General features: G+C 40.4%; 4 protein-coding genes across 6 annotated transcripts; 1 reads left to right on the top strand and 3 right to left on the bottom strand.

Annotated features, from left to right (window-relative positions):
• The first annotated feature begins 350 nt into the window (after positions 1–350).
• On the top strand, positions 351–21,546 carry fbxl13 (F-box and leucine-rich repeat protein 13). 2 transcript variants are annotated; one of them, XM_015001232.2, is made up of 21 exons: positions 351–478; positions 593–699; positions 869–959; positions 1,039–1,106; positions 3,419–3,573; positions 4,633–4,742; positions 4,827–4,943; positions 5,619–5,714; positions 7,191–7,326; positions 13,694–13,746; positions 14,962–15,062; positions 15,236–15,365; positions 15,782–15,880; positions 18,283–18,403; positions 18,499–18,661; positions 18,738–18,857; positions 18,993–19,116; positions 19,177–19,257; positions 19,411–19,545; positions 20,859–21,022; positions 21,105–21,546. In XM_015001232.2, exons 1-21 carry the CDS (start codon positions 407–409, stop codon positions 21,253–21,255), a joined length of 2,394 nt encoding a protein of 797 aa, XP_014856718.2. In that variant the 5' UTR covers positions 351–406; the 3' UTR covers positions 21,256–21,546. The 2 variants fall into 2 exon arrangements, with proteins under 2 accessions (XP_014856718.2, XP_087862446.1); XM_088006320.1 differs by lacking the exons at positions 19,177–19,257; positions 19,411–19,545.
• Positions 853–2,877, bottom strand: LOC106926364 (uncharacterized). The gene is made up of 5 exons (XM_088006696.1): positions 2,749–2,877; positions 2,560–2,658; positions 2,154–2,263; positions 1,444–2,086; positions 853–1,296 (listed from the first exon to the last, which is right to left on the bottom strand). Exons 1-5 carry the CDS (start codon positions 2,763–2,765, stop codon positions 1,197–1,199), a joined length of 969 nt encoding a protein of 322 aa, XP_087862822.1. The 5' UTR covers positions 2,766–2,877; the 3' UTR covers positions 853–1,196.
• On the bottom strand, positions 6,517–15,380 carry LOC106926360 (leucine-rich repeat-containing protein 17-like). The gene is made up of 7 exons (XM_015001233.2): positions 15,258–15,380; positions 13,293–13,530; positions 11,283–11,765; positions 11,015–11,208; positions 10,333–10,488; positions 7,935–8,076; positions 6,517–7,853 (listed from the first exon to the last, which is right to left on the bottom strand). Exons 2-7 carry the CDS (start codon positions 13,415–13,417, stop codon positions 7,577–7,579), a joined length of 1,377 nt encoding a protein of 458 aa, XP_014856719.2. The 5' UTR covers positions 13,418–13,530; positions 15,258–15,380; the 3' UTR covers positions 6,517–7,576.
• A 555-nt stretch (positions 21,547–22,101) lies between the features above and the next one.
• On the bottom strand, positions 22,102–26,703 carry fam185a (family with sequence similarity 185 member A). 2 transcript variants are annotated; one of them, XM_088006321.1, is made up of 8 exons: positions 26,106–26,703; positions 25,918–26,027; positions 25,180–25,272; positions 24,871–25,009; positions 22,826–22,867; positions 22,645–22,740; positions 22,438–22,572; positions 22,102–22,362 (listed from the first exon to the last, which is right to left on the bottom strand). In XM_088006321.1, the coding sequence occupies exons 1-8, from the start codon at positions 26,545–26,547 to the stop codon at positions 22,340–22,342; spliced, it is 1,080 nt and encodes a 359-aa protein (XP_087862447.1). In that variant the 5' UTR covers positions 26,548–26,703; the 3' UTR covers positions 22,102–22,339. The 2 variants fall into 2 exon arrangements, with proteins under 2 accessions (XP_087862447.1, XP_014857077.2); XM_015001591.2 differs by having other exon boundaries at positions 22,102–22,348; positions 26,106–26,702.
• Between the last annotated feature and the right edge of the window lie 1,265 nt (positions 26,704–27,968).

The raw sequence follows: 27,968 nt of genomic DNA, 5'->3' as shown, positions 1-27,968 counted from the left end.
ACCAGTTAAGTCAATATAAAAAAAAAAATCCTAATATAACTTCAGTACAAATCCCAGCTAATACACTCGAGTTAAGCTCATTCTAGTTACAAGTTAAAAACAAAAAACACGAGAATTTGTCACTTCTTGAGGTCAGCAGCCAAGCATTGCACAGCACTGCTTAAGCCACCATTTTAAAGCGATGCCAACAGCTAGGGACAAATTGGATGTGCTATAGTTTACCTTGTGTACTCAAACGATATTTAATAAATACGCAAATGTCTTGCCATAATCACTGCTCAATTATTCCGTTACCTAGCAACAATGCATTTCGAAATCGAAAGGTTTGACAAAAGAGAAATAAAATAGTGCTAACCGAGAAGCAAACATATAGTCGTGCTAGTCAGCTGTGCCGCACACAGAAAACATGGCAGCTGCGGACACAGACAGAAGCTTGAAGATGAGTGAAATTAAACAATGCCTCCCACAAATGAGCAAGGTAGGAAAACGTGGAAAAGTCTAAGTATAAGCATCCAAGGAGATATGGGTAGTCATACAAGTTCAAGAACGTTTAAAACTGGCTTTAAAACGCTGATCTACTTTTCTTCAACAGGCATTATTGTCAGCCGCCTGTCTGATTTGTCCCAATGAACCAGTGGAGTTCCTTCAAAGAGTGCTTATTGCATTCCAGGGACATGATAATCTGCAAACTGTCGACTGGTATGTGCCTCCTACATTTGATAAAACAACCACTTGGTGGCTCCCTTTGTCATGCTTTTCCTTATACTGAAAGTTGAAGTTATCTTGGATAAAGCGCACTAACTCTGGAGTTTTCCTTGCAATCAAGCATAAATTCATACAATTGAATTAAAGTTTTTTTCTTTTGCAGGCAAGAATTTATTGATTATGTAAACGAGTTCATTACAAAAGATTCTCTGAAATTCAAAGCTGTGGACGCAAGTTCCCAAAGCGCCCAAATGGTATTTTACAAGTATTCAATAGTGAAATACAGATTTTGGAAGTGAATAAATTTAATTTAGGCATTCATGTGCTTTGCAGGAGCTGTATTGTCAAATGGACAAGGCTGTCTCTTGTTACGTGAGACACTTACTGGGTGCATGCTTCAGGTAGGTCTACACTTGTGCCGTCAAGAATTACAAACTCTCCCTGTACTCAAATATGGGAGATTATTGCTTTTGATATTTGCAACCGGAAATTCATCTCTGAGAATTACACTGCATGCATGACAAAACAAAAACTGTAGAAATCAGCACTCTTCCTTCTAGTTTCTCTGATGACCAAAACTGTGGTTTGGATCTGGAAACAAAACCAAAAGAAAAGAAAGTCAAGTTACAAGCTCAGTGAAGTTTAAAGATATGTGTGTGTGTGTGTATATATATATATATATATATATATATATTTTGCAAATTAAAGTGTGAACAGTATCTACATACAATATCTTACAGCAGATTTCCATTGCCGTTTATCAGCCTTGTCCGTTTGTAACAGGTCCTTGCCAAGAACGTCGTCGCCCCTGTAGAGCGGTTTTTGGACTTGATGTATGTGTTCACAGAGGAGCGGGAGGATTTTTGGGGCTTTGGGTGAGAAGAACTTTTTGTCTTCTTCCAGATGATGCAGTTCAGATCTGCATCTCTGGGTTCAGTCAACAGCTCCGAGGGCCAAGAGGCAAAGTTAGTGGGCTCCGTTTCCATGGTTTCAGAAAGCGTCTGTAAGCTGTCTGGCTGGCTTATGGGTTTTAGCAAGCCAGTTTTCATTGCATCTTCATAGCCACCATTTAGGAAAAGAAATTTGCCAACACTGGATTTGTAAGCATCAAAGGACTTTGATGCTTTCTTCTCGTTTGTGCCTTTATAATTTGGAATGTAGATATAATTTTTTGGTATGAAGTAATTCAAAGATGGGGGTTTGTGTAGAGAAAGGACACGAGATCGACCCACTCTGTGGAATCCCTTACCGTTGTCAGCACCAGATGAAAACACAGGCATGTATTTCGCCTTAAGGTCCTTTGACCTGTAACTTAGAGAAACTGAACTAGATTTTCTCTTTGAAAAGAAGATGGAATCTTGGGTTGGGCGGTCAAAAACAGCTACGGTTTCATGATTGAATCACCAGAGAATTTGCTCGAGGGGAATTTGCTCTGCTCATAGCCTGACTGAACATGACTGTTTTTGGAAACACTCCAGAAAGTGTCTTTGCATCTACCAGGAGGACTATCATTGGGTATGTCATTTGAAAGGAGCCAATATGGATGGTGATCGGATTGCTGGATAAAAATTTGGTTGACGTGAAGGGTGACATCAGGAGGTTTTGTGAAGAAGCTGTATTCATCCAGTACTTGGTTATTTTTATCTCGTCCGCTCCAAACATTTTGTCCATTTTCACCTTCAGTGTCTTTATCCACCATATCTGGTTGGCTTTGCACCGTCTCTTCAGGGAAGTGGCCAACAGAGCCAAAACCCAACCAGTCTTCATAGAAAATTGGCTTACTCTGCAGTGAAACAAAACTTTGCTCCTGTTATGTATCATTCTCAACAGCACATTACAGCACATTATTTTCACTGGGATTTAAATGGAGGAAAAATAACATTCCTGACATGCTTACTAGTTTGAGGAGGAAAGCAGATGCAGCCCCATAAAAGCATGCATAACCAGGAAACCCTGAAATGCAAAAAAATATCTTAAAGATAGAAAGTAATCAAGCAAATTAGGGCAAAACATATCTATTTAAAATGTTACAGGTGTTTATACCCAAATGAAAGATCCATTACAGCACATGCAGCAGCAGAGCGGAAACAGCAGATCCCTGATGAAAACTGCAGCTGCCTGTGTGAAAATCTGCCTAATTACCTGCAGGTGCAGCAGCTTTTCAGGGGCCACTAAGAAAAGGGAAAAACATCAGGACTTCACATTAACTGGGCTCTTTAAGGATAAACATATAGATCATCGAGGTTATTTTGTTTCTGAAGGCAACTGGATTATTTAGCTAAATGTATTTTTATTGCTTCTTTCTGCCTCCAGATCCACTTTCCAGTCTAGTGGTGGCAGTAATTCGCTTAGAAAAGCTTGCCAGCTACCAATTAAATATAAAGAAGAAGCATACATACAGAAAGCACTTCTATTTTATTCCCTACATTTCCTGTTGCTGGCAATCCATATGTTTTAAATGCTTTTTCTTTCTCTGAATAATTTCAGCAGTGGATGAGTTTTATGTGGACACTATGTCACTGGAAGTCATCTCTGTTATCATTGTGTCTCCTGTTACCTAACAGTAAAACTCTAGAACATAAAATAGATTTGATTGGCAAATATTATTGGATTGGACCGACTCCTGTATAATTAATGCTGGGACCCCTCACGGCCTCTCTTTTGTCCCTGTTGGCTGAATTATTGATGAGTTGTGCCTGCCGTGGTGTGACAGGGCGTGGAAGAAGTTCATCCAGCAGAGGAAAGAAGAAGCCATAGAGACGGCTGTGCAGATGGAGGTGGCAAAGACGCATGCTGAGAAGAGGTGCCAGAATGCTGTATTCACTGGATGGCTGAACTTTGTGAGGTCATTGAAGACGAGAAGAGCAGGTAGGTGATAGTGAGAAATTATAATGAATGCTGTTGATTTATTGTTTTTGAAACGCGTCCCATTCCAGTTAGTGAAGCCAGAGAAAACATTTGCTGTGGTTAAATATGTCCAAGCTGAAAATCCTTCCAGATGCTGTTGGTTTGTTCCAGTCTGATGACTCATTTTGTCCTGAATGTAGCTGGAGACTGGGAATAAACTCTGAACTTTTTGGGGGCATGTTTGCTGATTTTTTTTTGTACTTTTTTATTATTTTTTTGGAGAAAATATTATGCCAAAGCAATATTCCTTCCCTACACTGCACTTTTAATGAATCGCACTAGGGCTAAAACCAAGACTCTCATATCAGGGTGAGAATGGCATGACCTCAGCATATAATAGATTTCGAATGCAACAGAGCAGAATAGAGCGAGCAAAAACATAAATTTCAGAATTAAATTAATAAAAGGTTACAGCAGACATTTGAGGCTTTTAGAGGGGACAAGAGGCTGGGGACACACTGGACAGGTCGGCATTTCGACGCAGGGCAACGCTGAGGCACACACACAACTGTGCACGCTCTCCCACACACACATAGTACATCTTTCTATCTTCCCAAGGACTTTCATTCATTTTTATTTATTTCTATAGCCTAACCCTGACTTTTATGCTAAACTTAACTCACTTCACACCTTAGTTTTAAACCTAACCCAAAATCCCAAAACAGCACTTTTAAGGCCTCTTGGTCTTCAGAAGGTCAGTACATATGCCAGAAATCATCCTAAGTAGGATAGCTGAGCAAGTACACACAGACACACACACGCACGCACGCACACACACACACCCACATATTAGACTAACACGTAAGGACAATTTACAATAATCAATTGATTACTGTAAACAGTCATGATTACCAAACATATTCTGGGAAGCAAGAGCGTCCAGAGAAATACTATTACTATCATCATTGTTGAAAACATAAACTGGCAGACTATTCAATTAGGTATAAAAAAGTCAAGTTTTTTTTTTTCTTTTTTGTAATATCAAGTTCATTGTTAAAGAAACGTTTCTCATTAATTTAGACTTCATTATGAAACTTCAGAGTCTGATGGACAAAATCTACATCAAGCGCTACATAACGTCTTGGCACATCATTGCTATGGATGCAAAGAGGCAAAGAGAGTATTTCAAGGTACTAAAGATAATCCTCTGAAAGTATGTTAAACATAAGTTGCTTTCTCATTTACCGGCTCTGGTTCTTGTATGACTCTGGCAGAAGTTGGAGGCAAACGTCAAAGAATTCGACGGTAAAAGTCAGCAGCCTTCTCAGGTTGCGCTGCCTGAGAAAAGAATTGATGGAATCGCAGAGCTCCCTCATCACCTCTCACTGAAGGTATCTCATCTGCAGCTCTCACCATTTCATTTGTTTAGATAGTATTATTAGGATTATCCTGGTCTTCACGTCGAAGCTCCAGCTACTCTGTTCCCCTCTGCAAGGAGTCAGTGATGAGATAATTTGTGTTACATAAGGCTGTGTGTGAACTCTGCTGTAACCCTGCATGCAGGCTCTCTGAGTGATTAAACTCAGGTGCCGATCATTATAGTTTTATTACGGTCTCATGCATGTATTTATACATCATTTATATACACTAAAGTATGAGCCGTTTTAACTCGGTCGATTATTAACCACGCTTGCTCGCTCCACTTTTAGCCTTTGTTTGTTTTGGATTTACAGCTGCTGGCAAAGTGAGAGCTCTGTTGGCCTTCCTTACCCTGGTGTTTCTGTAGAACGTCTCGCCTGATAAATACAGCTTCAGCATGACCTTGTTTGGAAACAGACAGAGGCTGCTTGTGTACATATCTCTGCCATAAAAAGTGGCAAAAGGGATGATGAACCCAGTCTGGGTGCTGTCAGTACCCAGACTGGGTTCTGTAAAACCCAGGGAGAACTATCAATTTGTCAGCATCAAAGTTGCGTCGTAGTTTTTGTCTGAATTTCTGTGCCAGTATCTTTTGGCTGAAACTTTTCTAAACGATCACTTGTGTAAATCTCTTTTTTTTTCCTCAGATCTTTCAGTATTTAGGATTAAGGGACTGGCTAAACTGTTCTGAGGTGTCCAATACCTGGAAATCGATCATCCACTCAGGCACGTTGTGGAGTCAGGTCTGTGCTGTGAAATTTGCTGCGTATATTTATAGTGGATGAGCACAAATAAGTCTTCATGCTCGTTAAGGTTTTTTATTTCATAGCTGGGTAACACTTTATTTGAAGTGGGCTGAATAAGACTGTCATGACACTGTCATAAACATGACATAACACCTGTCATGAACATGAATAAGCCTTCATGTTCATGACCTTAGTTTTAAAGGTCATGAACCTTTAAAACTAAAGGTTTTAAAGGTTTTAAAACAGTCATAAAGCGTCTGTTTTATGACGCTTTATGTCATAAAGCGTCATAAAACGCTTTATGACTGTTGTCATAAAGCGTCATTCGGTAAATTATGACACTTTTAATACGAAGTTGACATTATTCAAAATGTCTTTGTTATGACAACTTGACATTAACCAATAAATCATTACTGTTTAAACTTTACCTTTAATAACATAAAGTTACCTAATTTTTAAAGTGAAATCAGTAATACTTTTATAACGAATTTATATCAGTAATGATTTCTTGGCTTATTCATGAACATGACAGGTGTTATGTCATGTTTATGACGGTGTCGTGACAGTCTTATTCAACCCCCTTCAAATAAAGTGTTACCCATAGGGGTAACAAATTCAAACTTCAGTGCCATTTATTGGGGTTTTATGTGACAGACTAAATAAAAAAACCCAAAACATAATAAAGGAAAATGACAATAGTAGTAGGAGTTTTTAAAGACTGTCATAGTTTTACAACATGACCCCTTTAACTGTAAAAACCCCAAATAAAATCCATCAGAAGTCAAGTGATGACTAGCTCTTTTGTTTTTTCTGTCTGTAATTTAATCCCAATGTAAATACAGCAGTACATTGAAGAACAATAGAAAGCAAACAGTATCGTGAAGACTAATGAACACAGCAGACGGGGACAGGGAGAAGTTTATAGCAAGGTTAGCTAATAAAATATACAACATTTTAAATATTTCAGAGAGCTCTTTTCAATCCATTATCTGGAAATAGAAAGAATATGGCACAGCTGCTAACTTAAAACATAGAGCTACAAAGTAATGGGTCAGATTAAAGTATATTTGTCCATTAAAAAGCCCCAGTCAAAGTCTAGACTGAAATCCAATCTGAGCAAATAAATTAAACTGAATGAGCTTGAGCTATTTTACGAAGAAGAATGAGCATAAATGTATTTCTCTAGATGTGCAAACCTAATAGGGACGTCAGTATGAAGTGCAGAAAATGTTGACACAAAGTTTACTCAGGGAGCTGCACACATATGAAGTCGATGCGTTTCAGCTTTTTATTTATAAAATAATTCCAAGCCAAATAAATATCTCCTTCAACTTGATATTTATCAAGATATCTCGAAATATCTGTAAGTCATTGTGTTTTATAATGTTACATAATTTGGTAAAGCTGAAGTGGGTTGAATACTATTAGCACAGTGGTGAAGGTTTATGCCTAAAGTGTTTTTGTCTCTGCTAGATTAACTTCTCGGTGGGGAGAGACTGGGTAACAGATGCTACAGTGCAGAAAATCCTGAAGAGCTACCGGCCCTTTGTGACCCACCTGAACATGCGCGGCTGCCAGTCGACAAAATGGTCCAGCTTAAAATATATCAGTGAGTTTTAATTACTTTATTTATGGCTTCTTATGTCTTTTACTTGTGCCATTATCCACAGGTGATCAAACGTAAGCCGTGCTGTTTAAAATGCGAAAGTCAAACCAGCTGCAGTGGGACTGTTTATATTACGAATTAGCTGACAAACTGTGAAAAGGAAAAATCGAAATGCAACATAGCAATCTGATGCAGACTGTTGTACTGTATTGACCGAAAGTGAGGGGGAAAAATTAAAAACAAATCACTTGAGTCAGGCCAGTCGGAAGATCTGGTATTTTTTTGGCGCTCTCAGATGGCTTGGCTCCAACTCTTCTTCTTCTATTTCTCCTTGTAGTTCCATCGGTGAGTCCCAGATCTCGGCGTCCCTTTGGTTTTGATCCGGTCGGCTGTTGTAGGAACAGTCTCTGTTGTAGGAACGCACATAGTCCTCCACTCGCTCCCCAATATATTCTAGAGGAGATTGGCACAGCAGGCCAGAGTGCTTCACACCTGGATGCAGACGTAGCCAGTAAACCATGTAGTGAATACTGGGGGGGAGGGAGAAAAAGTAAACAATTGTTAGAATAAGTCTTTGGAGTCTTTGTCAGCGGTTTGGGAGTAGAACTCACTTGTAGTCGCACATCCAAGGGTTTCCTCCTAGTTTGAGCTTGGACAAAAAGTACAAATCTTCCAAAACTCCATACTGAACAAAATGCAGCCTGTTGGATGACAGGTCCAGCTCCTGAAGGTGTAAAAGACCAGACAGGGAACCTACAAAACAGTAGACCAGTGACTCACTCCTAAGAAGCGCTCCAACATAAACAAATATACCACCATACCAACAAGCATTTTAAAACACAAGAAGTTCTATTTCTCATCCGTTTTCATTGCATGAGGGACTGAAGGATGAAAATGATTTATGCATCCTAGTTTTGTGGAGAAGCTGAAATTTACAAGTTTCAAGTTAAATAAATTAAAGTTCAAAATCCTTATAGCTTTTGCTTTTACACACATAATGACACAGTACATTCTATTCCAAAGCAAAACGAGAAGAGAAGTTTATCAATTGTGTTCTTATTCTGAAGAAAGTGATGGAAACTTTGAGCAATTTAAAAAAAATAACAGTTTCTAATTTACCACTGTTTCTAAGAACTACTTTGCATCTGTGTTTTATGGCCGGCCAGCTTCTGGTACCGGAGAGCTGTTATTGCAGCCCAGGACAATTTGGTTACATTCCACTTTCCTGCATTTCTTGGTTTTTGACCCAGAAGCAGCATATTTTATGTTGCCCACATGTTTGCTGTTGGATAAAAGTTCAAGGGCTTTCCACTCTGCAATATTCATTTTGTAGGTATGGAACCAAGATGCCGGTGTGACACAATTAGGCCCAACACCAGACTTTGTAAAATATCTCCCATATCATGATGCCTGAGCCACCATGTTTCACAGTGCACTGTGGCATGAATTTAATGTTTGAGGGACCTCTGCACCGTTTCTTTTAAGACCAGTAAATGTGCTCTTTTCTCTTCAGCCAGTTTTCAGAGGCTTGTAGAGATTTTTTGCCATCAGCTTGACTTCACACTGGGTCTGTTGATGGTTATAGTTTTCACTTTAACCATTCTTTGATTATCCTGGAAATGATCAGTGACTAAGTCTATGCCCTTTGGATGCTCTTTAATTCATTAAGAGGGATTAAAGGGCAGACCGGATCAAAACCAAAGGGACGCCGTGCTCTGGGACTCGCCAATGGAACTACTAGGAGAAGTAGAAGAAGAAGAGTTGGAGCCGAGCCGTCTGAGTCAGGCCAGTCAGTTCTTCCGACTGGTCTGACTCAAGTTATTTGTTTCTAATAAAGATTTTTTTCTCTCACTTTCTGTCGATACAGTACAACAGTCTGCATCAGCTTTTGTGTTTGAATTCAGTCCGTCAAGCATCCGATCGTTTCTGGCACTATTTCAGGTATTTCACACTATCAAATCAACTTTTTAATCAAGGTTCCCGAACAATGTCAGGATTGGCTCGTTTTCCCCAGATTTCAACATTAAAGCTGCAGTATTTAACTTTTTCAAAGTACATTTTTCTATATTTATTAAAAATGTCACCATGTTGTTATAGTATAATATTGGACAGATAAGCTGTGAAAAAATCAAGCTCCTCCTCCGTCTCGAGTTATTATTGCCGTCTGAAGAAATGCACAGCTCCCGGTCAAAAACAACCAATCAGAGCCAGGAGGAAGATCTTAGCACTGTCAGTCAAGTTAGTGTACATGCTGCTAAATATGGAAATGGCACCATTACAGGAGAACTGCTTGTCTGCCAATTTGGCTCCTGTTTTGTCTCAGAGGGAAAGATCTTGCTGGATACTGCTATTACTTTGGACAAACCCCTCACTGGCACAGAATCTGCAGTGTGGATGTTACGGCTTTGGGATTCCCGTTACTCTTCTGTTCCTACTAGGTCATTATTTGGCATGCAGGAATAACAATTCTACCAAAAAACTGTGATTAACTTAATGGGTGATTCTGGGCTGCCGTTATTTTGAACACAGCTTTATACTGGTACTAGTTTGTTTTGCTTCCAGTAGATGGACAGGTCACAGAGCACGATTAGGTTCACGTCCTTCCCAAACCAAGTTCTGATGTTTAAGTTAAATTCAGTTTAAGCAGCCAGCGGCATTAGCTGCTGGTCTGCTGATGTTAAGGTCAGTTCGTACCAGTGGGCCGTGATTTACTCAAACACAGTGAGGCTACATGTAAGCACATCTCCTTGTATACCTCGTCATAAATAAAGCTAAGCCTGTATACACATGTATGGCTGAATGCCTGCCACTGCTCAAAATGAAAAAGGGGATAACTGAAGCCACAGAGGCTGTTTAGCTGTTCCCCACCTTTTGGACCCCAGATGGAGATAAACACAACTGCATATGTGTAGCAATTCATTCTCGGTATTACTGTGATGATTACATACAGGACATGTTGTTATAGCCAGTAATCTTGATGAATCTGTGAGCATGGGGGGTAACGCCCACCTGTGTCGATCCGCTGCATGTCGTTGCTGCTGAGGTTTAGGATTCTGAGGCTTTTTGCTCCTTGGAAATCTCTGGGTTTGAGATGATGGATTTTATTGAGGGACAGATCGACCCGAACAACATTGTCTGGAATACCTGGAGGCACCTCAGTTAGACCTAAACACACACAGAAAGGGGTGAACACGTTTATTAAAATGCAACTTTTTTTATCCACATTTTTGTGACTTGCAGAAGAGACAAACTGCAGCTTCAAATAAGCCTAGGAGAAGGCTGTAACACAATAGTAACGTATAACTGATTTAGTCCATTTACATGAAAAATCTAAATATTTTTATTGTAATACACTGGCCAAAACTCTCTCTCCAACCAGATAAGGTGATAATAAATTGACATTAATCAGTGTTTAAAGGAGTAGCTGACTCAGCACTGAAAAACGACAGATGTGCATTGATTCATTTTATGTCTTACTATGAAAATGCTTCTCTTTCAAAAGAAAAGTTCAGCTCTTCCAGCAACCCAACAGTAACTATGAATCATCTGCTCTGTGACGGTTTGTATTTCTTCTTAACCCCTCTGTTACATAAGACCATGTGTTGGGAATTACAGGACCAGTTTTCGGGCTTACGATAGAGAGACGTTAATCAAATTGATCCTTGGGAATAAAGCCTGATCTTGAACTTGCCTCGGCTCCTGCAGTCCATCCATGTGACGGGGAAAAGGTAAGTGTGGCACAGCGCGGTGGCGTCTAATTTGCCGCGGATCGGATTGGGCTCCAAAGTTTGAGTGATGTTGACGTTTGGGCCAAATTCCTCGCACAGTAAGTCGGGATCAATCTGCTTCAGCTTCCTGTCCTTAAGGCTGACCGGTTCTGCACACCTGGAACATGAGATGTTTGCAGGTTAACAGTAAATCAACGATGCTCTTATTAAATATCTGGTGGCATCGTTTACTTGGCATGGTTTCCCAGGTTACGGTTGCTTGGGACTTGAAGAGTGCGTATGAGGCTTTCCATTGGACAGAGACATTTCCAGGGATTGTCGTAGAGACGCAGATAGTGAAGGTTTGGCATTGGGATGAGCGCCTCTTCGCTGAGCGTTCTCAGTTGGTTGTGTTGCAGCAGCAGGGTGGTTAGGTGAGTTAGACCCTGAAAAGCGTCTTCCTCCACCTGCGAGATCTGATTCTGTTGAAGATCCAGACTGGATAAACGTTCATATCCAAGGAAGGATCCACTGCGGAGCACCTTAATTTGGTTGCGGGCCAGAAGGAGATGGTTAGGTACTCTGGACCAGGTGCTTGAGCTGGGGATAGAGGTGAGACTTTGGTCCTGACAATCCAGATAGACTTCTCCAGACTGAGTCATCTCTGAGCAGTTTGGTATCACAACCCCAGAAAGGCCTGATCTGCTCTGACGCCGCAGAGCCTTCATCCTTGGCCTTTGGAAAAAGACACAAAGAAGTCCAGCATCTCATAATTTGTACATAAACGTTGTACAAGTTGTTCACATCAACACAATGCTGTAAAAAGTATTTAACTCCTTACGGATTTCTTCTGTTTTTGTTTGGTTTGTCACATGTTTCAGATCATCAAGCAAAATTTCTTTTATCACAAAACTTCTCAAATTTCACTACCACACCTATGCCTGATTACTGCCTGGCCTATTTAAAGTGAAATCACTTGAATACAAGTGGATACAAGTCAGACAGGCTGTACTGGAATGAACTTTTTTTTTGTACAATTACAACAAAGATTGACTAAAACCAACACACCATGCCCCAAGCAAATGAAATGATAAGAAACAAAGTCTTAGTATAAAGGCCAAAAGTTGAAAAGCTAAAAACTTTATAGCGTTTCCTTCCAAACAAACTGTTTAAGTTGAGTAATGCTGCTGCATACAGATAATGTTGGTTAAATAATGACTAGTTAACCCATGATAATATATCATGTAAAGCTAGATAACAAGAATATTAATGTTACTTATTTTACATCCCTTGCTAGCTAGTTAATACTATAAATCCCAACACTCTTTAATTTCAGTGCAAAAGCTGTGCTCATATTTGCTTTCCATATATTTAAAATAAATATTTATTGGCACAATAGAAAGAGCAAAGAGTCATAGATCAGACATTAGCAACAGAACAATGATGCAGGGTCTTTTCAGGCAAGGAAACATTAAAACTGACAGAGAAAAAGAGATGTGTTAGGTATCAGGACAGAGTTTTCACAGATATTTCAGAATAAATCTCATTCACTCTCCAAAATCATTTTGACTGTATCATAGGTAGAACAGGGAGAAGTTTACATTTAGACTTTTGTTTATTTTCTGATAAAATTTGATTTATGCATTATTTGTGTTTGAACAGGCAGCAGATTTTTATGCAACTGTATTAATTTTGCACATCTGTGCTATCACATTAGACTAAAATATCGCTTTTCATGTTCATGCCATTAAATAAAATTATGAGACTTATCACCCTGTGGCCTGTGACTACCACTGCATTTTGTGTGCTAAGTAATAATTTGTTAATGGGAATGGTGTCTTACTATATTTATCGTTGCTATTTGAGACGTTATGATCTGGCTACTTAACCTGTAAATGTTCCAGGGTAATTGTGTCAACTCACCCAGAGTTTGGCAGATAAAACTTTAGATTTATTAGTTTAGAAATATAAAATCGGTCCCCTGCTGCTGTACTGTGGCTGTTAGTGATTATGTGTGTTTTTAGCCACTAAGGACAGTTGCGGTTGGATGCGGGATGACGATAAATCACTCAACAGACCTCTGAAAAATGTGTCCCTCTGTGTTGGGAGATCACGGTTACGCCCCTGATCCCAGAGGAATCTGATCTGCCGTGATTCCTGAAAGCCCTCATCCTTATTCTTTGGAAACAAATCTCAGCTCGTTGTGATTTATAAACACCAAAGACTCTGGAAACAGAGTCGTAAACAGCAGTAAGTCCATACCTGTCGCGTGTAAGTTTCTGCCTCCCACTTTTAAGTCCTCTGCCCTTCCCTGGTCTCTTTGACTCGATGGATGGGAGCAACGAAAGAGCCACAAAGGCTAAAAGGATCGGTGAGATCACACGCATCCTGAACACTGCAGGGGGTTTATTTTCACCTACAGGAGCAAAAGTCAAAGCAGGAATCTGTGCTGAAAGTCTTCAGCTGTGTTGGTTTTGATGTAACACAGATTCTCTTCACACTGTTAGGGGGAGGGGGGAAAGCTCAAGTCAGCACATCATCAAAGTGAAGAGTCATCACATAAAATTCATGTGTATTGAGGTTTATTACCAGTAAGTAAGTAGATGAAAACAGAATTTAGCAAGCTTTGCTCATTTTGTGTTTTTTTCTTTTCTTTTCTTCAGGCGAATGCAGAAACCTGCAGGAACTCAACTTGTCAGAGTGCTTAGCTATTACTGTAAGTAAACAAGTAGATGGTTGGAAGTTTGGAGAAAATATTGAAACTAAAAAACAGTGTTTAGATTGTATATGAAGTTTTAAGGCTAAAACATTCATCATGTTGATTTAATGCCATCCTGCATTAAATTATAGATTGGCAGGACTTCTGGAAACAACATTCCCCACACAAATGAATCACTCTGACTCATTTTTGTCCAGCAGTAGGAAATCTCTTTTTTTTGTTATTATTACTATTATTATTTTACAGTGTGAAAAAAAGGAAAGCAAAAGTTTACAGTAAACTTTTTTAGTGGTTTTAGTTCGAATCTAATGTTACATTTGATCTCAGCTGCTGGTACCCGGATACGGGTATAAAGGCACAAAACAGTTGGCTGAAACTTTCCATCCCACTGTTCACATGTTTAATAATCCTTACAGTACGATGACAGGTTAAGCCTCTGTGTCTAAAGTTTTCCCCGTGGCGTGTACGTTGCCTCAGTTCCACCCTTACATGCTGCTGCCAATCAACTGCTAAACTTTTTCCAACCTCTCAAAACATGCAAGCTTGACTCTTCGGAAATATTTAGCATTCAAAAAGTGAACATGGTTATGGCATGACCAGTAAAGGAGTGCCACCATAACACTGTTGGGAAGCTAGAAGCTGCATATCTGTTCAGACTTTATTATTGTTTTTTATTTATGTAAAGAAAAAGTGTGGTTGGTTAATTCTAGTTCAGCAGCCAATTCAGACAATGTAGTCAGTTAATTTTAGGTTAACATACATGCTTTACTTCATTAGGAAAAAACTGCAAACACATGTAAGAATCCATGCAATGAGCTTTTTACAACTACCAGATGAAGCGGGAATTTAAAAAACAGTTCATCAAATAATATTTATTTTAGCCACAATTGGGATTTTGTTTTCTTTGCTACTTTGATATAAAAGCAGTTAGATAATGTTTTTGCTCTAAATTATGATGTAAGTACATCAAAACCCTGATAGTTCTCCCCAACGCTATCAAACCTTTAGAGTTTCATACTAGAAAACGTCAATGTTCGATTATTAACAGCATAATCTTTGTTTTCACATTATCTGAGTGTTAAATGTCTTTCCAGAGAACGAAAACACGAAATGAAATGTTTCCTGATAATAGTCCGCTTCAAAATAAAACATGTAAATCCATCTTTGTGACGTTCAGAGAGACATTTTACGTTGAACTCTGCTCTTTACCAGGATATGATGATTCAGAGAATCACGGAGGGATGTCCATGCCTGCTCTACCTGAACCTTTCTTACACACTCATAACAAACCAGTCTTTGAGAGCAATAATCAGGTAAACCTTGTGAAATAAAAGATCCAGTTTTAGCTTTTTCTACCATATATGTACACACATATTTTTTTTTTTTTTTTTTAGTCTAGACAAGCTTGTCTAAATTGTCACAGATTGTCACAGCAGTAACAATAAACAACAAAACAATCAGGCAGTTCTTTTTTTTTTTCAAATAGTAATTGCCTCAGCCTTCAGTACCTGGGTCTGGCCCACTGCTGCAGATTCACAGATGAAGGATTTCTAACCCTGGTCACTGAGGAAGGCGGTCGAAATCTCATGCACCTTGACTTAAGCGCATGCGTTCAGGTCAGCCGTTTTGCTTCTTTTGGTTCCTAATCAATACAGTCGAAGTCTCCTGACGACCGGAGCAACAGTTTACTCCTCGACTCAGTTTCCAACTAATGCATCCTCTCTTCCGTTTGCACGTGTCTGATCTTGTTTCTCCCTCTGCACTGGGGAGCATCGGAGCGAATGGGGGAAGGTCTGTGAATGTAAAAAACATCTGAGTGGAGGGGTTGGGTTTACACCCCCACCCTCTCCGCATGTGTAGACACCATGTAACATTTGCACTCTTTGCTCCAGGGACGAGCGTTAGCTGGGATCCAGATGTATGGTTTCCATGATGAGATCATAAGAATGCAGAGAATGACTAAAAAAAAAAAAAAAAAGTAGAGAAGTGGATGAAAACGCAGAGCCGCACTTTGCCCCCTCTCTCTTTACAGATGACACCAAAAGGGTTCGAATACATTTCTGCAGGATGCCCGTCTCTCAAAGAGGTTGTGATGAACGACATGCCAAGTCTGTCAGACACCTGTGTTTTGGTAAGACTTTATTTCTGCAACATTTCAGAAGTCACACAAAGTAAACTGGATGTTACTGAGATCATAAACCAGCCTTTGTGGCTATCTCTGGTGTATTATGTGACAAGGTGTTGCGACTGGCTCAAGGTCATAACAAAAACGGGAGACCATGCAGTGGTTAAGGTGCAAAGAAAGGAACATTTATTAACAAAAACAACAATGTACTGTGGATGTCAGTATCAGTGGTGTAATGCAAATGCTTGGATGTGTTGTATGAGTGCATATGGAAGTGGTGAAGTGCAAAAACAAAGACAAACTCAAATGTGCATAAGGAGGGGAGCTGAGGCTGACATCAGAGCACCACAAGGGTCAAGAAGCAGAGTGGACGCCAAAGGCAACCCTGAAGGTGGAGACAGCCAGGTTAAAATACTCTGCGCTCCCAATCAACCTGATCAGCAGCACCTGTAAAGGGGAGGAGCACAAAGACTGACAACAAGACACCTGCAGCCCAGCCTCCAAGGCCCAGGGCCGTAACACCCCCACCCTTAAGAAAAGGGCCCCAAAGGGGAACCTTTACAAACTCAAAAACAAATATGAATTTAAAAATGTTTGGGCTGGTAGTACATTACCATGTTTTGTGTTCAGGATGACTGCCTTCACATCATTAGCCTTCAGATCCCACAGCCATAAGTTGCTGTGCCCATCATGTCTGGTCGCTGGTTAGGAAGACTGGCAAAGATTGGTACAGAAGCTAACACAGGACATGTTCTTACTGCTTCAACACGTTTAGCGTACCTTACGAGGAGAGAACCCACTTACGAACACAGACCTGACACACAAGTGACCTACCACAGGTTCATAGCCAAATCAAAATGGATTCACCCAGTTACCACTCGCAAAAGCAATAACCATCAATCAAACCAGATCTGAACTGTCACCCAACACAAAAGGTCACAGCAACAAGTGGTCCACTACCACAAAATGTTGCTTCACAACTCGGGTAACCAAGCAAGTGACCAACACCATATGGAGAGCGACACCCACACCACGATCACCCTTAGCATGGTCCAGCACCATACTCAAAGTTACTGCTGTCTCACAGCCAGCAACACCAAAAGGGCATCAACCAAAAGTGAGCCGACATCTCCACAACACCTAAAGGTCACTTCACTGCTTTCCAATTTTTCCTCAGGGTTCTCATCACCACATATGACCCACAAAACATGGAGAGCCACACCCACAACAACCCCTGCATGGTCTCCCATTTTGTTATGACCTTGAGCCAGTCATAGCAATAAACAACGACAACATCAAACCAACACTGAAGCAGCACAGTTCCTTAAAAAGTATTCATACCCCCGCATATTTAACTTGGGTATTTTGTTGCAGACCAAAAACACAGTGGAGCTTTACAGTGAAGAAGAAGCTAGCAAGTTCAAGCTAAGTCAGAAAGATGTAGATGTTTGTGAATAACCTTCATCAAGTCTTCCCATAGATTCACAATTTAATTTCGGTCTGGACTTTGACTAGACTATTGTATCAGACAACTGTACAGCTACTGCTGCATTTTTCAATGTCTTGAACTGGTGGAAAGCAAAACTGAAAATGAGGAATATAGCTCCCACAGCTTGATGCAGCCACTGCCATGTTTCACCATGGATATGTTGTTGTTTTTTAGGCTCGTGCATTGCTAGTTATACTCTTTGCATGTAGCACAGAGAGTCGAGCGTTAGTGTCATCTGGTCACAGTGTTTCATGTTCGTTTGGTCTCTTCACGGCGTGTGGCAAAATGCAAAAAATACTTATGGCTTTTTTTCCCCCCAACAATGGATTTTTTCTTTCCAAATTCGTATTGTGCACAGCTAATAGTTGTACTGTCCACCTGAGCAGCGACTCTGTGCAGCTCCTCCAGAGTTACTAAGGGCCTCTTTGTTCCTTCTCAAATTCATGCTCCTCCTTTGTGGGCTGTCAGATGTAGTGGAACAAATGTTTTGGTTGCTTTGAAGTTGTTATATTCTGTTGTCAGATCGATTAAAAACTCATCTGTTCAAAGATGTTTATTAAGGATTTAAACCTCTCCACTTTATCCCAGACCTGACTGCTGTGTGTCCTGGTCTTCATGACGATGTTTGCTCACAGTTGTTCTCTAGAGAACCTTTGAGGCGTGCACAGAACATCTACATTTATACTGAAACTATTCACAAATTGGATTTAATTTCAGACTATTAAAGGGAATTGGGGTATGAATACAAATTAATGCTGAACTTTTCTTTTAACTGTGTGTCATTTGCTTCCACTTCCACTTCACTTGTTGGTTTTTCTTATAAAATCTAAAAGATTGATTCTGTAATGCGACTTTATAAGTCAGAGGGTATGAATACTTTTGCAAGGTGTTTTATTTATTTATTTATTTTTTCTACCAGGGCCTACTTGCCAGATGTTGCAGTCTGTCCTCCATCTCTCTGCTGGGCTGTCCTCTCCTGTCCGACATCGCCCTCAAAATAATCGCAAAAGTATCCGATCTGAAGAGTTTCGGTATAGAGGGTGAGACCATTTTGCATCCCGCTGCTGTTTTTGTCTTTCGTCGCCATGTGTGGATGTTAAACACTGGTGCAGGAACCTGTTCGTGTGTGCTTTAGGCAACAACCAAGTAACTGAGGTGAGCTGGGAGGCCCTGTGTGGCTTATCCACTGCTCTCAGCAAGCTCCACGTGGTAGACTGTCCTGGAATGACCGATGAAGGCATGAAATATGTGTCCTCCCTCAGACACTTGAATTACCTGGATATTTCACTCTGCAGCAGGTGGGTGGAGGTTGTGTTGGCTTCATTTGCTGAATCGACAGTATTACATCGCAGCGTTTTCCATCGTGTCTTTCAGGGTGAGTGATCTTGGCATCAAATACTTGACTGAAGGTTCCTCAGCAAATAAACTGCAACACCTTAGCATCAGTCAGTGCGGCCTCATTACCGAGTTCTCCATCAAGAGGATTACACGAAGGTATTTAGCAGGATTTAACTACAGAGCGCATCCTATCCTTATAGTTAAACTACATTTTCCCTATATTTGCCTTCATGACCTGCACAAAAAAAAAGTAAAATGTTGCATTTTTGTGTTTGGGAAACAACTTATTAGGTTGCAGAAACTGTTCCACCTTAATTTGAGTTATTGTGAGAAGGTAACGGACCAGGCTTTGGATTACCTGAACGGCAGCTCCATCCAGTCTCTGGACCTGACTGGCTGCAACATCCGTGATCAGGTACTGAACCACGCTGCATGTTCTCCGTCTCGATGACTGTAACGGTGTTCTCCATTTCAGGGACTGGGTTCACTTAAGAAGATACAGCTAAAGAAGATTATAGTTGCCAAGTGTGTATTCATCACCGATATGGGCATAGAGGTACACATCTTTCAGGCCTCAGGTTTATTTCCTTCAGGATATTTGTTTTGTAGAATCATCTCTCCCTTTCTATTAGAAGCAAATGTGAGAAAGGAAAGATATCAGCACGGTCTTATACCCCTTCTTATGCCTTCTTATTCTCCTTCCGGGCAGAAGCTGTGCGACAACATGAGAGATCTGGAGCACATTGACATTTCCCAATGTCCAGCTCTGACTGATGCAGCAATCAATGCCATTTCACTTTACTGCAGGAGTCTCCTCAGACTGAAGATGGCAGCATGTCCACAGGTTCAGTTTGCATCTGCATATAGAGTAAAGTGTTTGTATTTTTCTCCTAACAGAAATTCTTCAGTTTTTGCTTCTTTAAGTTTTTCAAATAAAAAAAAAATGGTTTGATATTAAATGAAGAAAACCTGAGCAAATACGACAAAGCTGCAGTCAGACGCTATTCAACCCAGCGTCACCCTGTGTGGAAAAAAGTCATTTCTCTGTAAGTCAACTCGTGGCGTCCCGATACTGATACTGGTATTGGTATCTGGCTGGATACCAGCATCAAGTACTGGGACTCATACCTGTAAAAACAAGCCGATACTCCAAAACGATATCACTTTTCTGAAGTTAGGTGGCAGGAGAGTGGCCAAAATGTCCAGAGTTTGGAGTTATTTCAAGGAAAACACAGAGGATAGTAAACAAGCAGACTGCCCTCTGTGCTTAGCCAAGCTGTCAAAACGAGAAAACGCGTCTGAACGAGTAATTTGATCAACTATTTACAGATGGAACAATCCGTGTGTCATCCTCTATTTATGATTTGTTGAAACAGTCAAAGGGATTGCAGACTTAAAAAGAAGGGCCACTCTGTTCTAAATAAATGTATTGTGTGACGTTTAAGTACCAACTTGTTATCGGTACTCGGCATCGGCAAGTACCTGAACTGAAGTGGACTTACTCAGTCTGGAAAAATCTGGTATCGGGACTCTCCTAAAATCAGCCATCTGACTCTTGGTGTCAACAGCCGTCAAGCATTTCTTATAAGTGTTTGTGAGTCTTTTGCATCTCTGTGGAGGAACTTTGGAGGATTCTTCTAAACCAGCCAAACTGGAGTCTTTTGGGCCAGGAATAACTAAGACCTTGCTACTGCTTCCCATTTAAATCCAAACGTTGACTAGGCTGCCCCACAACCTTATGTTTTATGTTTCAGATGTTTAAAAGTGGACTTGCTGATGTGCTTTGACATTATTCTTCAGGATTTCCTGGTTCCATCAATATTATCCAGATTTTGAAGCAGCACAGCAGTTCCACACAATCACACAATGTTTGTGTTTTTTTTCTGATATGTGATGTTAGTTTTTAACCCAGATTTAAATGGATGTACAGCTTTTCTTACCAATCCACACAACATTTTTAACACATTTTTCACGTAGAGCCAGGTTGACTTCATATGTGAAAAATACATTTTGTATTTATTCAGATTTTCTTTACTAATGCTAAAGTTTGATCTGCAACGTGTGAGGAGACACTTCTTCTCAACACTCGGATGCACACAGAGCATTAAATATGACCTTTCTTTTGCCGCTACAGTTCCTCATTCTGTTTGTGTTCAGATGACGGATATGGCGATCGTGTATCTGACCACTGGCTGTCAGTACCTGCTAGAACTCGACATGAGCGACTGCAGACTCCTCACCGATCGCTCTCTTAAAAACCTAAGAAAGATTTCTCCTCCACTCAATACCATCAGAATAAACAACTGCACAGGCATCTCATGGTACATTAAAAGTCAAAAAGTCTTGACATTTACACTCTCTGCAATAGCTTATCTAGCAAATGTCCTTTTTTTCTTTTTAAAGGGAGGCTGCCGTAAAACTGCAAAAACGCGTCTCGCACTGGGAGTACAGCAGCGACAGACCTTCCACCTGGTTTGATTGTAATGCACACAAGTTTACAATGGCCCCGAAGGATAACGATGCATGGATGAGAGAGAGGGACTTGTGTGCATGAGCAGCAATTCCGTCCGGAAAGATCAAAATTCTGTTTGGAAACAGAACAACCTGGAGGAATGATTACCTTTAAGCAGAGGTCGCAAGATTTGGTTCTCAAAGTCCGGTGTCCTGTGACTTTTAGGTGCATACTTCATGCAGCCTACCTGAACGGTTGAACTGCCTCCTCAGCTGGCAACTGGAAGCTACAGAGTCCTGCTAAACGACTCAATTATTTCATCCAGGTGTGATGAAGCAGAGGCGCACCTAAAAGCTGCAGACCAACATCAGGGACAGAAATTTGAGGCCCCCTGTTTCTGGTCACTCCAACCATCAATTTAGGACCTTTTCTAAATGTCTTTAAATATTTAAGTGTTTTTATTTTCACTAATATTTTTAAACCAATTATAAACCAGGTTATGATTGACCTGCCTTTGTCAAGGTAATATTGCAGGTCTAAACCCTTTCAGTCTATTTTTGGAGATATATATATATATTTTTTTCTCTTTACTGAATTATTTTGTGCCCTTTCACAGAAGAAATGTTTAACAACTTCTAAAGAGCATAAACTGTTAATGAGACAAATAAAGTTTAATATTTACCAAAAAGTGTTAATTTACTTATATAAAGTAAAAAACTGTGAAGCAACAATGACATGTGCTCCACGCCTTGTTCTTTACTCAAAAATGCCTGTTACATTGATTTTAAAGGGATTTTTTAAAGCTACCAGTAATTGTTTCATTGAGTGATTTATTAAAGAACCTATTTTATTAAAATACCTTTTTAATCATGTAAAATGCTAAATACACACAGTCACAATACAATGATTGTGTGATCCGACAAGAAGAGCATTCAATTCAAAAGACACTTTAAATTAAAAGGTGTATTTCTTAAGTATTTACAGCACATTGACAGAGGTGAATGACATTCAGCTGTTGCCGTTGTATTAATATCCGATCTTGACGTTTACGGCCCTGAGAACATCGCGATGCGTCCCGTCACTTAGCTCCCGAGCTTCAGGGACTCGAGCCAGCTTTGTGTCCTCAGCTGGACGGATCCTCTGTCCGCCCGAGCTTTGACCCACTGGTCAACAGGAGGCTCTCCGCTCATACAGCCTGAGACAAACGCACTAATGTCATGTTTCATTTAATGGTTGGAGGTTTTCATGTCACTATCGGATGAAGAAACAACGACTGGAGCTCACCAGTCAGTGTGGTCTGGCCGTCTGCGGTGCGTCTTTGTTCGTCGTGCAGAAGAACCTCTGGGCTGACGTTCACCGCCACGCCGCAGAGGTTTACACCAGCTCTAAGCGAAGACGGGACGCGCACACTCACCGCTCCTACATGACGCAAAGATTAAAACAAAACCAGGAGTACAGGGACAAACTGGGCTCTGTCCTCGGCGTACTTACCGTCCCGAGTGTGGAGGTCAGCGGTACCACCGTCTCCCACGTAGACATCAATGCTTCCGCTGACAGACGAAACCTTCAGGAAACTATTTGAACCATCTGCAGGAGCAAAGCAAGCCTCAGACTCTGATAAAGACCGTGCATGAGGTCAGTGTGCAGCCAGCCAGCCAGCCTGCCTGCTTACCAACAACTGTGTCCCCAAACTCGTTCTCCACTGTGGTGTTACCTATAATGAATTACAAAAAAGAAATCGGGATTAGATAGCCTCATCACTACCTTCACTACACTGAATAGAAAATAAATATCTGAGTTCTTCAAGCACATCTTGAGTTGTAACACATCATAACATTACACAACTGAAATTCACACTCAGGAATACAATGAAATTCTTACCCAATCAATTTTATTTATTAAATATTTCACAGGGTTGTTGGTGATCAACGCTGTCACATTTTACAGCTATCTTGACTTTATAGCCATCTTAAAGCGAAATAGTTGAAAGGTTTGTGGTAAATTGGGACCACATTGTGCTTAAATCAACTGCGACTGGATCTGAGCCTGAGATTCCTTATGGCTCAGCTTTACCAAGAGATTTAACCTAAAGCAGCTGTGGACGAGAATGTACTAGAAACTCCTAAAGGCAACAGTTGTTTTTGTGAAGAAGAAGTTTCTTCGAGCATTATTTTAACCCTTAAGATCAATAAGTCTGGTGAAGGTTGTCATAGATCAGCGTTTCTCAGGTCCGGTCCGGAAGGAGCCCTGCCTTGCATGTTTTAGGCGTTTCCCTTCTGCCACACACCTGATTTGAATAAGTGGTGGATTAACAGGACTTTGCAGGACTTTGTGGCATGCAGAGGAGGTCAGGCAGTCATTTGAATCAGGTGTTGTGGAAGAGGAAACATGCAGGGCAGTGGCCGCTGAGGACTGGAGTAGAGAAATTCTGGCCTAGATCAACATCTGTGCGGTCAAATCTGGTATCTTTGGTTTACAGCAGTGTTTCTCAACCCTGGTCCTCACCGCCCCCCTGTCCTGCATGTTTTAGGTATTTCCCTTCTGCCACACACCTGAATTGTATCTCTGGGTGATTAACAGGCTTCTGCAGTACTTGATGGTCATGCAATCATTTGAATCAGCTGTTCTGGAATAGAGGCACATCTAAAACATGCAGAGCAGGGGGGCAGTGAGGACCAGGGTTGAGAAACACTGGTTTACAGGTTTTCAACGTTTGTGTGATTTAAGTTAGTGAGGATGCCAGCCGCCAATAAAAAACAAAAGAAGAAGAAGAAGAAGTTAGTGAAGTCTCACTGTTTTAAATAATGTAGAATATATTTATATTAACAGATTTTGGGCAGATTATTTGGATAATGCTTATAAGATTAACAAAATAAGGAAAACAAATTACCAGAGTTGGGTAGTAACTAGTTACATTTACTCTATGTTTACCTGAATACATTTTTGGGATACACTTTGTACTGTTACTTGAGTAATTTTATTATGAAGTTTAGCTATTATTTGAGTAAAATGTCTGGATACTTGACCCACTATGAGTAACTTAACTAAACGAAGAACAAATTTGCACCTGCAGTTTTTGCTAAAGTTTCATACGGAAAAAAATTATCTGGAAAAAAATTTTTTTTGCCTGATTTTGTAATTATTTTATTTATGTGAATTATTTTCATTTTGATACTTAAAGTTCCAAAATTTCTAAAAAATGTTTTTCCATATTTTGGTCCATCTGATGATGTACCAAAACATCAAATTAAATTACTGATAATTTGATCAGTTACTCAGTACTTCAGTAGCTTTTATAACAAATACTTTTTTGCTCTTACTTGAGTAATCTCTTAAATTGCTACTTTTTACTTTTACTTGAGTAAAAATATGTTGAAGTAGTGCTACTTTTCCTTGAGTAAAATTTTTGGCTGCGTTTTATTTAAACACCCTTACTCCGATACCCCTAAATAAAATCAGGTGTCGCACATAACTGTGCCAACAGAGTATGTCGACCAAGGCATGGCCGTCCAGCTAAGCTAACAGGCAGGTGGAGGGGAGTGTTATTCTGAGGAGCAAAGACCCAACGCTCTGGTAGGAGAATTAATTAAGAGGAAAACTACTATTCCTGGACTCAACAAATCAAATGGAACAGTGCCAAGAAGAAAGAAAATGGCAATCCAGCCAGGCACCCTCTATGCATACATGTATGAGTAGAAGTGAGAGATGTTTTCTCACCGTGCACATGACCCAGTTCTACTCTCCCCGAGCAGGAGAACACGCAGCTGGACTCGGCATAGACGGCTTTGACCTTCAGAGCTCCATGCTCTGTGGAAATGTTCATCCTTGTGCCTTGAAGCTTCTTGACATCAACCACCTGCAAAACGAGACCTCAGGTGACCGCACTCAGATGTAAACACACACCACTTCAGATCAGAACACACAGCATTCAACTCACTGCTGCTGACGGCTGCAATAGGATGCTGCTGCCCCCTAACGGCTGCCAAGAATAAGACCGAAGAGCTGCAGAAACCCTGTCCTACTTACGCTGTCTCCCTTTGTGCTGATGTCCACGTTACCATGGATGGTGCCCAAACCTGTAACATGTCCGCCTTGGGACCTCACCTCGACTTGATGTGCCTGAGATATAACAAGAGGATGAAGCCAGTGTCAGATATTTGAAGGTTTAACACAATTAATGATTATAAAACTGATGCATATCAATTCTTCACATGGTTATTTTGACTATTTTAAGGGATAAAAATCAGTACAGAGCCAAAAGAGGCCAAACTTCTTTTGGCTTAATCTGGTGAGTGGTAACTAAATACATTTACTTTCTGAAAAATAAGTACTACTATAAGTAATTTTCTCATGCCATACTCTTTACTTATACTTGATAAATATTATTTTAAACTAACATTACTCTTACTTTAGTCAGATTTTGGCCACTCTACCCACCTCCAGGTATGTCATTGAACAAACAGCAAGAATGTTTTAACCCAAAAATGTCTCAGATACAAACACACACCTACAGTTTATGCTAAACTGAGGCTTCTTGTTTATAACAAACTATATTGGTGCCATTTTTAGGCCTGTTGTAGCATTTTCAGGTCAAATGAATAACAAACACTTTATATTGCTACCAAATACTCTATTCTTGTACTGAATGGTACTTGAGTACAATTTTTAGCTAATATATCCAAGTTAGCTGTGTCACGTTTTTCTGCTTTCCTAAGACTTTGATATTTTTTGGTTAAATCTATTTATCTATGAGGAAATACCAACTTTAACAGAGTGAAGTAAACAGCTGCCCTTTTCTGTTTGCACTTTGCAGACATCACTCTCCATCTTCTTCACTTGCACGTTGCCTCCTCCTTCAGTAGTGATGAAGAGATCTGTCGAAAGCACGCAGGTTTATTATGCACGGACTCTGTGTTTGTATGTGCAGCTAAGTCGTTATTGCAAAAACTCACTAGTTTTGATTGGTGCGTCCATCTCAATCGTGACGCTGCTGTTCACCTTCTCAGCAGAGATGAGCAGCTCCTGGCTCTGTCCATCGTAGTGGACGTGCAGGTCCTCCGTGTAGTCCCCCTGGTCACTGTCTGGACCGTGGACCGAGATCAGGGCTCGGTTTGCCTCGGGGTAGGCGTGCACGTCCAGCGGGCGGACGCAGATGTTGCAGCCCAACCGGGCTCTCACTGTGGTGAAGGGGCTGACGTCCAGGGCCCATTGCCGCAGGGGCGACGCCTCCACCCCGTCATGTGTCGGTGCCTTTGCTGGGTAAGAGCTAGAAAAGTGCCGCGAAGCAAGCAGGGTGCACCGGGGCGTAGTGACAGCTGTGTGACAGGATGTGAGGGACCAGCACCGCAGGAGGAGCCCCACGGGTCCTCTCTGAGCCGCTGATGTCCACAACATCTCCTCTGACCAGCAGCTGCTCTAAACGTCCAGCAGCCGCAAACACAACAACACAACCTGCTGAGTTTATTGTGCAAGTCATTCAGTCCGCATGCACTGTCCCACACACGTCCATGTTCACCGGGGGACGTGCGTCCTAAGTTGTTACTGAGACAACTAGAACCGCTTGGATTTCAGATTAAAAGCCTGCAAATTCAAATTTACGATTTTTTAAAAAAAATTCTTAAAGCTAATATGGAATAATTTAAATTGCTGTAGCCAGGGCTTGCCCAAGGTAAGCGAAGTTTGCGGTCAGTGCTGCCGAGACCTCAAGTAGCCATATGCAGTGACATTGTTTAAAATATCAATAAGTGTTATTAGCCTTTTCCCGATGATTTTTTTTTTTTTTGTGAACACAATATTAAGCTCAGTTTCTGTGCCTATTTAATGGTCCTCTAGGACAGGAGCGTCACTCATTGTCATTTTGGGCCAAATCAAAAATCTAAATCATTTTTACTATATGTATGCTAATGTATGATGTTAAATGGGACTTTTTAATCAATCATCACCGTATTGATCACGGACTATAATTTGACATTAAGTACGGCTGAGGCAGCAGTCACTTAAATTCAATGGTTTTGGCCAATTTTGAGAAAAATTTGCTCAAAATCAGAAAAAAAATGTAGATTTTGTGTGAATTTTGCATGAATTTTATGGATTTATGAAAAAAAAGAGGGGCACTTAAAAAGCTACAGTGGGCCAGATTTGGCCCCTGGGCCTTGAGTTTGACACATGCTCTCTAGGACAAGTGACAATACTCTACATTTCAATAGGAAGAATATTAATTTTGAATCACCTTACAGGAAAAGCAAAGTGATTTAATTTAAAACATTTGAAACACCTCTACAATGTGGGCATTTATATGCCAAGAAGCAAAAAAATAAAGTTCCAGTTCTGTATATAAAAACTAAACCCTCATTTATAATCATCTGAAGATGAAAAATAACCAGGTTACATCTGCTCTTCAAGTGTACAAAGATGTACACTCAAACATCTTTGAAGTAGCTTAGTGCTACAATAAAACATTTTATTGGATGTTAGACTTTTATTTCCTTTAACTTGGTGCTTTGTAGACTTTTTTTATTCGGTTAGTAAGACAAACTGATCATCTGTATCCCAGTGGTTCTAATGTCACATGTAATGCACTTTAACCTTCTATAAATCTTTACATATTTTAATCATCAAGAAAAATAAGCATAAAACACTTTCCCTTATCCTCCCTGGCTAAATATTACGTTTGTCCCTTCATGCTTTTAATTTGAAGAGACATTTATTCACTCTACTGTTTTTTCCACGTTGCTTTGGCAAACTTTACAGGCAGGATGTTATATTCTTGTGTAAACCTTGAACCGCCTCCTTTCTGGTTTTAACCAATGGAAAAA

This window comes from Poecilia mexicana, unplaced genomic scaffold (assembly GCF_051168715.1).
Source record: "Poecilia mexicana isolate PSO_F unplaced genomic scaffold, ASM5116871v1 scaffold_6, whole genome shotgun sequence".
Lineage (NCBI taxonomy): Eukaryota > Metazoa > Chordata > Actinopteri > Cyprinodontiformes > Poeciliidae > Poecilia > Poecilia mexicana.
This window is presented reverse-complemented; position numbering and strand designations above follow the sequence as displayed.